Raw genomic sequence first — 9721 nt, forward strand, 5'->3', positions numbered from 1 at the left:
TGCAGAGTTTTGCTCCAACCCTAATCAAACACACCTGAACAAGCTAATCAATTTCTTCAGGAGTAGCTACTAAGGCTTCAGGCGGGCGACTTTTTTTCAGGATTGGAGCCAAACTCTGCAGGACTGACGTTACATTTAGTTATAGCCTACTCTGCCAGTTCTAGATGTCAAATTCTATGTACATGTAGTAGCCTAGGCTATTGCAACTCTTCACATCAGACAAGCTATTTCTGGAAATAAAATTAAACCAAGGCCTGGTTCCACAGAGAGGGCTTTGATTAAGTCAGTATTAGATCAATTAGGACATTTAAAGGGACAGTTAACCCAAAAATGAAAAATTACTCACCCTCGTGTTATTCCAAACTTGTAGGAATTTCTTTCCTCTGAACACAAATGAAGATATTTTGAAGAATGTGGGCAACCAAACAGGCCAAATAATCTATTAACTTCCATTGTATGGGGAAACAAATTCTATATAAGTCAATGGGGCCCTTCAACTGTTTGGTTACAATCATTCTTCAAAAGATCTTTTGTGTTCAGAAGAAGAAATAAATACATAAGGGTTTGGAGCAACTTGGGAGTATAAATAATAAAATAAATTTTTGGGCGAATTATCCCTTTAAATATCTTTAATAAACCAGCCTTAGAAAAAAACATGAGCCTAGTGTCAATCTTGAGACAAAACAAGTGCATATTGTAAGTTAGGCTAAAACATGCATTTTAGTCTAGTAGCCTACTAGGCTAAGCCTTGTCTGCGATACCGGGGGCCTGTACCATGATGGTAGTTGAACAAACTCAGGGTTACAGGATTAGTTTTGAGTTGACAAAACCAAACCAATCCAACCAGGCTTTGTTGGTACCATGATGCTGATCATCAACTTTCTCTGTCAACTCAGGCTTTGATCCTGAGTTTAGGAGTTTAAGTGTGACATCAGTAGCGAACAGCCAATCACATGTTGAGAGAGAGTGAAACTGAGATTAATTTCTCGCGAGAGAAGCAGCGCAATTCACTTATTAAATAAAAGTATTAAAATATTAAGAATTTAAACAAATTTACACAGCAAGGAGAAACAGCTGTCTATGAAAGAGGACAACTAAAAGAAAAAGTCTCGCTACTGTATATCAGTGCAAGTAAAAGTTCTGAAGTTATTTTATACAGCTGATAAAGGTATAGAGAGAATTGAACATTTAAGCTCACATGTAGTCATTTTATTGCTTCATCTATTGATGCTAAAGCGTATTTATATTACCTTTATATATTTATTCATTTAAACTGCGTAATAATAATTGATGAACTAAAATTGTACATGTGTGATTGATAAAGGGTATAATAATTACATAAATAATATCTAAATCATACAAATTTATTATTCTAAATAAGCATCACTAAAAACCAGACAATTTTGTCTGTAAAAATCATTTGCTATGTAGTGACCTTTAATTTTGAGTAGAAACAGGTGGAGTGACTTTATCGCATCAGACATGTGTCACTTTGCTCACAGCTGATTGGTCCAAGTTCAGTTTGCAACCTCTTACCTAGAACATAACCTGCCCCGGACCAGGTTAGCCGTGGAGCGTAAGTTACTATGGCGATGAACACTGCTAAAAGCCAAACCACTTTCATGGTCCCTAAAACCCAGGGTTGACGCAAATTAAACTGAAACATAGCTGGCTAGCCACCTAAACCGGCTTCATGGTATAGGCCCCGGAGGTTGCGTACAACACCTGTATGTTTGTGATTATAGCGACCTCTTCAGGCATATCCATGTCAAATACAAAGCAATGAGGCATAATATATTTTTCCTTCAAGTGCTCACTTTAATATCAACATAGTTGTTCACATACTGAATATATCTTGAGAAAGGATAAAATCAAGCAGCAAACTCCTTTTCTGATACCTACCATGCACTCCTCCATCTTTGGTAAACTTCAGTTTCGACATTTATTAAAGGATGCTTGAAGACAAACACATGAACAAAATGAAGTTTCTGGTTGGAATAGGTTTATTTGATCTGTCTGTAAACAAGGTGGTTAAATCATGGCATTTGTTTTTTCTTTCCTTTAACGCAAATTGAGTTGAGCTGGTCAGATGTAAGAAGGGAGAAAATTGGAAAATTTGATGGGGTTTTTTTTCTGTACATTTTCCACAAGCCCTGGAGTTTGAATTTATGCCAAATATCCCAAAGGTGCCATTAAAGAATTGACTTCTCAATAGGCAGCAGTTAAAATCCATCTCACAGTAGCAACAGATCAGATCTACATTATGGCACAGGATACACAGCTTTATTTAACAAGTTTCCACAATACAACTGACTTCGACTAGTGGTCTTTTTCCAACTAATACCACCATATCCCAGAAAAGGTTAGTGTACACAGTTTACTTCAGTATATATTTTTTTTGTCTATTTAATGAAGCATTTGTACCGTGCTATGACAGTTTGATACATCGCAATTAAGTAGTGTACAAGGCAATGACTTCCAAATGGTTTCATTCTTGAAAATAACAGATTAAAAGTCAAAAATGTTTAAGAATTTTGAAGTGACATATTAACAATAAGACTGCCATTTCATCTATTCAAGACATTCATGAGAAATTCTCAGGTAGTTATCATACACTTGATTTTTATTTCAAACTGTTAAGCCAGTAATAGTGTTTAATAGAAATGAGCTTGGTGTTACATTGTGTACTTGGTGTTGAAAATTTAGTGTTATAAAGTCAGCAACAGATGAAGCTAGCAGTCATCCTTCACAACAGTTTGGAGCAATTCTGTTAATCCCTTCGGATGCAACACAAAATTGGTCCTATTGGAAAACCCAAAGTGAAATGGACAGAACCAGAGGTACATTGGGATGGCAGCACTTTGTTTTAAAAAAAAGAAAAGAAAAAAAGACAAACATAAGAAAAAACATTTTACAGGAGCTGGCAAACAACAATTATAAGTGCCTGAGCTATTGTAGCGATGGAATGTCCATACAGAGTCCGGGATGCAAAGGCTCTTGGGGAACAATTTAACCCAAACCTTGTAAATGCTGATCTGCCACCACACTCAAAATTCCAACATTAGACCAATGACTTACAAGACCACATCCAAATACAACAGCAAAAGCATTTGATATAAGGTATTCAAACTAAAGAAGGTACAGCTGGAGCCAGGGTGGTGTGGTTCACAAGGGCAGGGGTGCTTACTAATAAATTCAGGATCAAACCAAGAAGAAAAAGAAAAAAAGAAAAAAAAAGTGTTATGTGACTGGTTGAGTTCATTCTCAAAGCTGAGACAAGGTGGTGTAGTTAGTTATTGGAAAAACAATGATATTGACCTAAAAGATATGCATGCACTTTCTTCATCCTGGACATGCTGTATACAAGGAAGACCATGAGAGCTCAGCAAGGACTCAAAGCATTATCTATCTAAAGCTGGTTCATTAGCAGTGCCTAAGGAAACAATTGGACAATGTAGTGACTTCATTTACTTGTGAATTTACACAATTTCTGGGCAGTCCAATTCTTCATTTTAGACCTATGGTATGTACAGTAGTGTTTGTGACTAAACCTTCATAAAACCAACATGCTTGATTTACTGTGGCACAAAAAACGATGTCAGAATTTGGAACACTAAAGAACATGGAGCATTAAACAAAAAGAAAAAAGGAGGCAAGGATGAGGGTGGGGGTGGGTGGGTGGGTAGTGTGGTGTATTAAAGTGAACTGCTGTGTGGATGGATGGGAAGGGGCTGCTTTAGTATCCAACTTTCCTCAGGTATTCAGCCATGCTAAATGCTTTCTTGTTGAGCGATCCTCCGTGGGTACCTTCCTTTCCCATGACTACAACCAACACTGGAGTACATAAGGAAAGAAAAAAAAAGACGACAAATGAACAAAACTGAAAAAAAAAGAAAAAAGGTGTGTCCCCCCCCCCCCCCCCCCCCCCCCGATGACACGGGGACATTATAGGATATAAATCACCATTCTTCCCTTGATTGCTATTACATTTTTTCAAGACATTAACTGCTTGAAGGAGAAAGCTTAACAGCAAACTTCTTTCTTCTTCCTGTCCCTCAAGTGAAACTAAACAAGCTTAATTACATTAGAACCCTGAATCCCTCAAGTATTTTGCCATTGAGTATGCCTTCTTATTCAATCCGCCTCCATGGACCCCTTCTTTGCCCATTACAAGAACCAAGACTGAAAGAGAAGAAATAGAGAAGGGGAAAGTTGAGAAGTGCAGTGGTTAAGGAAAAAAGGGAACAATTATGAAACAGTGGAGAAAGAGAAATCACAATAGCAATCAGAAGTGTTTGCATGCACATGCGTTTCACCATTAAAAGCAACCAAGTACAGGAAAGTGATTCAGAGTATTTGATAAGGTCTGAAGCTTTTTGCTTGACCTGTGTAGTGACAGATTATAGCATACAGGAAAGAGGAAATAGGAAGAGGAATTTGACGCTGCCACATTCCAAAGGACCTTCAACACCCCCAGATAATAGAGATATCTTGGCAAGGTAACTCCGAGACTTTCATGGGATCACATCTACACATTTTGTCTATTGAACATGCTAAACACACTGGGCTAAAAGGGATAGTTCACCCAAAACATTTATTTCTCTCTTCATTTACTCACCCTCAAGTTGTTTCAAAACTGTTTGAGTCTCTACTGTTAAACACCAAGGAAGATATTTTGAAGAATGTTGGTAACCAGACAGTTACCCTACCCATTGACTTCTGTATTATTTTTCCCCCATGATGGGGTCCGTCAACTGTTTGGATTACTGACATTCTTCAAAATACAATCGTGTGTGTTCAACAGAAGAAAAACTCACAGGTTTGGAACTACTTCAGGGAGAGTAAATGATTTTTAATATGAATATTAATTTTAATATTTGGATGAAATATCCCTTTAATACTAGCAACCTAACTTAGGTTATGAATGATAGACCTTTAACTCTAGGATTGTGCAAATAATCAGCATCTATGAGACTAAACTTGCACCCTGACGATTTATCTAACATAGGCAGATAACAGGGTGTGGAGGGGTGTTCACCGCATAACCAGATGATTGATAGCCCAGTACCGAATTCATTAAACGGTGTCAAGGTGAAAGTAAATCTGAAACGCGGTTTAAGAAAACTGTTAGACCAAGAAAAGCTTGTACATGCACAGCGCTGAAATCCAGCTTGTGTGGGGGTTTTTTTCAGAAGAGGTAGGGAACAGAAGATTGCACTGGTTTGAAACTATACCTTCCATGTCTGTTTTTCTTATATTCAAAAAGAGGACCACAAAGGCAGACTGTATGAGTGGGCACATCTTAGCATTAAGGGTCATTCATTTTAAAATTGCTATGGAAAACACTCTTTATTGAAGTAAATCTATGTGATAAGTATAAGGCATTAGATACAGCTTGTTTCCCCAGGGATAATCTACACTAATACTTTGAACAGACACAGAACCCTAATAAAAAGGCAATCATTAATAAAAGAGCTTGTCAGGGGTTATCTTAAATATCTGTGGGCTACATTAAACATTTTACCAGTATAGCTTACCTTTGCCAGCTCTGCCTATGGAAACATTGTATGTCGGCTCTCCATTATGACTCTTTGTCCTGATGTCCATTGTCCAGTCCCCTTCCAGTGGAAGGCTGTCTCTGATCACAGAGCACTTCTTTTTCCCTAAAGTCAGCCCACTGGTGAAGAAGCCCTCTCGGTCTTTGCCAACAATGACATCGATTTCATCAGGCTGAAAAATGAAGCGTGAAAAAAAAAGAGACATTTTAAAAAGTCTTCTCTTCAATTAAGATTTAGTATCATGCAGGTTTACACAGTCTCCGCTGTAAATAATCAAAATCGGGACTGTACTTTAATGGAATTTGATCTCCCAGCATAGCATGAATGCAGCCAATCTGACCCACTCTAGGAGTTTAATTAATAAATGCAGTTTAGGTTGAACTACTTTTTTTTATGACAATAGTATAATTCCAGTTCTAATACTAACAGTGAGGTGCGGGGAAAAGTCAGAATTCACAGGCGACAGGACGCCATCTTTGGGTTCCTGTAGGGAAAAAACTTGAAGCACAGGCGCCACTGTCTGAACTTCCTCCTCTCATGGCCTAAGACTGCAGCTTATCTCAAGACTGATCAGACAGAGTCCGGTCCCTTAATGAATCCCGGACTTTTTAACGATCTAGCGAGGGGATCTCTGCACATAAAGGGTCTAAAAAAATACAATACACAACGCGTGGATATGGTAGAAATCGATAATGCTGAATAATGCAAAAGGAAATGTGATTTAGAACCAGACCTGTTTATTTCCAATAACACTCTTCAAAAATGCAAAGGAAGCTTGCTAGATGGGTTCGCCTGTACAGCGGTTGCACTTTAACTAGGTTATTTAGATAAGCATGAAGTGGTCTATTGTGATATGAGTAATGAATACTAGAGGCCGTGGCCACAGCCCTGTGCTTTCATCTGGGCCTCGACCCATTCAGTAGAAACATCAATTACATCCCGCTCTTTCAATTTTAAGAGAAATAAAACGAGGTTGAAGTGTACCATTGCCGTTTTGCTAATGCTAAACACGATAACAACAGCTCGTTTTATTGTAAAATATGCTTGAAATGGTTACCTCGCGCTAGGCACGAGACCGGCTCCCCATGCACGCGTGCTAAAGCTGACTAGCTTGCTATCACCCGAATCCGTCCGCTCCCCCTAACACACAATTTACACTCCAAATTAAATCAAAACGAGTTGTTAACCTCACGACGGGTGCTAATCTAGCAAACACTTACCGTTATACCGCTAAAAGTACCCCCCTCTGACGATGCCCAAACATATTTGGCGTCCGTGTAGCCAACAATGGCGGCATCCTGGCAGCTGCCATCGGCCATCAGGTTATCCACGTAGCTTTGCCAAGACATTTTTCTGTGATTTGAAAGGATATATTGGACGTACTACACCCACTGGAGTGGATTTAACGCTGCGCGTGCTGAAGGACTAGCGAGGGTTGTGCGGATGGAGGGTTTCGGCGTCTCCTGTACTGTCCTGCTTGTATGAAATCTCAGCTCGGGCAGGAAAGAAAGCCGACGGACTGAGACAGCGCCTGGGTGTAGTCCCGTGCTATATCCCTCCGCGCAGACGACTCACCACCGCCACTGCGACGCTGCACGAAAATAGACCCCCTCTGATGTGGTCGCATCAGCTCAATCTGACTATCACAATGTAATTAGTTTCACAACGCTTGGTTTTTAACAGAAAATGTCTAAATTGATTATTTTCCACCCCCTTTTTTGGCTCATTAATTAGTTACCATATCTTTTTTTTATTTTTATTTTTTTATTGAATATTTATGTTTATGCCCCAAATTTGTTCCAAACCTGTATGACTTTAATTTCTGTGTGGAACACAAATTAAATACTTTGAATAATGATGGTAACAAATCAGTTTTGATTAGCCTATGACTTCTAATTCTGGTTAGCTAAAACTAAAACCCATAAAAACATTTCAGTTAGGCTACTACAATATTATATAAACTTAAACTTATTTGTTTTATCTAGTTGCCAATGCAACATTTCTTACTTTCCTTTAGTTAATCTTTAAAATAAAATTGCAAAAATACACAAGTAGCCTATACTAAAACTTTAAATTAAAAATAAAATATATAATTATTTCACAATATTATTAAAAAGCATAACAATATCTCAATGATACTAAAATAACATGAGGGAAAAATACACTGTATTCCACTGAATTTCCACAGAAGAAAGACATACAGGATTGAGTGTGATTTTCATTTTTGGATGAATTATCACTTTAAGTCATGTGAAGTAATTGTCACTTTGAAAATGGGATTTTGTTTTATTACCCCTAGTTTACAAATAGGAGTAAAACCTGATTTAGTTTCACCTTTGCAATTTTTTAACATATGGAAAATGTTAAATATCATGCCAATTAATATTTACTCAGAATGTAAACAGCAAGCTATCATTTAACAGATATTTAGCTATATAGGGTTGAAACTTTTTTTTTTTAATAACTCATTTTAAATCTACAATTAACTAAACTGATTATGAACTAATATGGTAAGTACAAATAGTGCTCGTTACACCCCACCCCACAACAACAGTGAGGTATAATAGTATTGGTGGGGTGGGTTGTTGTAACACCAAGGTCTTAGTAAAAAAAAACAGCGATGAAGGGGACCAGAGCGCAGTTTCCTTCAGTGAAGGCAATAAATACAGGAGGCACAGAAACCAGTGGCTCCCCTGTGTAACACTAGGAAACATATGTTTTGTACATTCATTTATGTAGTTGTTAAATGTAGGCTACTTATTTTGTTAATCCCATTAAACTCTTTTGAATACTAACCCTGTCTTCCTTCAACTCCAGCCCATTTTATTGTAACCATTTTGAAAGAAAAAAAGGAAGCCTTTTATTTTTAAATGGCAAACTTACTAAACAATGAGCTAACATGGGATAATGATTCAAAGAACAACAGATAGTCACATTTACAAAACCGTGTCAAACATCAGCCAGCCCAATTTTGTAACATTTTTGTTGGTCCAGTGTGGAGAAAGTAGTTCTAAAACCTTGACCATTAGGTCAGCCATGATATTACTACATTTGTATTTATCGTTTTTGTGAGATATATCAAGACTCTGCTGATTCAGATAGTTGTCAATATGTTTGCAAACTAAATTAAATGTAAATCCCAAAATAATTTTGTTTGCCCAGTCCATTGACTTCTACAGTCACCTCAGCAGCTGGGTTACATCCATTGTCATTAATGTCAGGACAGATCGTGTGGCAAACAATGACTCAAGACACACAACAAAACCATGACATTTACAGGCCAGTCATTGGGGAGGCACACCCATGACTACGGTTATGTTATCTCAACTGATTTTATTTGACAAAGCCAAGAAATATTATTCTAATCACCTGTCACTCCCCTAAATCCAACAGACAACTTAAGATAAAACATAGTAGGCTACAACATAAAAAGTTTGTTGCATTATTTGGATTAGTTGCTTTTAAGCATAAGACTAAAAAAGTGGTTGAAGAGAATATAATAGGCCTACACATAAAAACGACCAAATTGATTTTGCTACACTCTTTGTGGCACACAATTTCCAAAACGTTTAATTGAGCTTTAAGAACTGAATATGAAATAAATCTGTGAAAAATCCACCAGAGGGGTGTCTCCTCCACTCTGCCGAACTAAAGCACTTCCGGCTTTTCCTCAAAGTAGGTTAATGGTCGTGTGAATTTACTGTGTGTGATTTCTATATTGCACTTGTCATGTAGAAAACGAAATATTTTGAACCGAAAAGAAAGATAAAACACCGTTAATAGAGGATTCCAGAAGGTTCAAGCTAATCAGAAGTGTATGTGCAGAATGCAATTGCTCCCCCTACTGGTCATAGCTGATATTCTACACACAAAGCCACTCAAGTATAATAAAAACCCATTCATCAATATGATAACAGCACTATACAATTGCAGCAGGTAGAGTGGAAATAGTTTCAAAATAGAATAATATGTGCATTTCATAGAACAACTGAACATCACTTTGCGACCGAGATTTGTGGTCACACAGTTAAGTTGCACTAAAGCCTTTAAACTGGTTTCACTCTCTATTAAATTAGAACATTTTTTGTGTGATTTTTTACCCCTAAAATGTTGGCATATTTTTGTTATAGCTGCTAGATGAATAAGTGAACACAATAAAAACA

The 9721-nt window shown here is 37.5% G+C and overlaps 1 protein-coding gene across 2 annotated transcripts; it reads right to left on the reverse strand.

The window, feature by feature from the left end:
- Positions 1-1985: 1985 nt before the first annotated feature.
- pfn2a (profilin 2a) lies at positions 1986-7143 on the reverse strand. Of its 2 annotated transcripts, none has more exons than XM_077211462.1 (3): positions 6779-7143; positions 5538-5730; positions 1986-3834 (listed from the first exon to the last, which is right to left on the reverse strand). In XM_077211462.1, exons 1-3 carry the CDS (start codon positions 6905-6907, stop codon positions 3737-3739), a joined length of 420 nt encoding a protein of 139 aa, XP_077067577.1. In that variant the 5' UTR covers positions 6908-7143; the 3' UTR covers positions 1986-3736. The 2 variants fall into 2 exon arrangements, with proteins under 2 accessions (XP_077067577.1, XP_077067657.1); XM_077211542.1 differs by having other exon boundaries at positions 1986-4182; positions 6779-7131.
- Positions 7144-9721: the final 2578 nt, after the last annotated feature.

This window comes from Siphateles boraxobius, unplaced genomic scaffold (genome assembly GCF_051911475.1).
Source record: "Siphateles boraxobius isolate OS27281-9 unplaced genomic scaffold, OSU_SipBor_1 1, whole genome shotgun sequence".
Taxonomy (NCBI): Eukaryota; Metazoa; Chordata; class Actinopteri; order Cypriniformes; family Leuciscidae; genus Siphateles; species Siphateles boraxobius.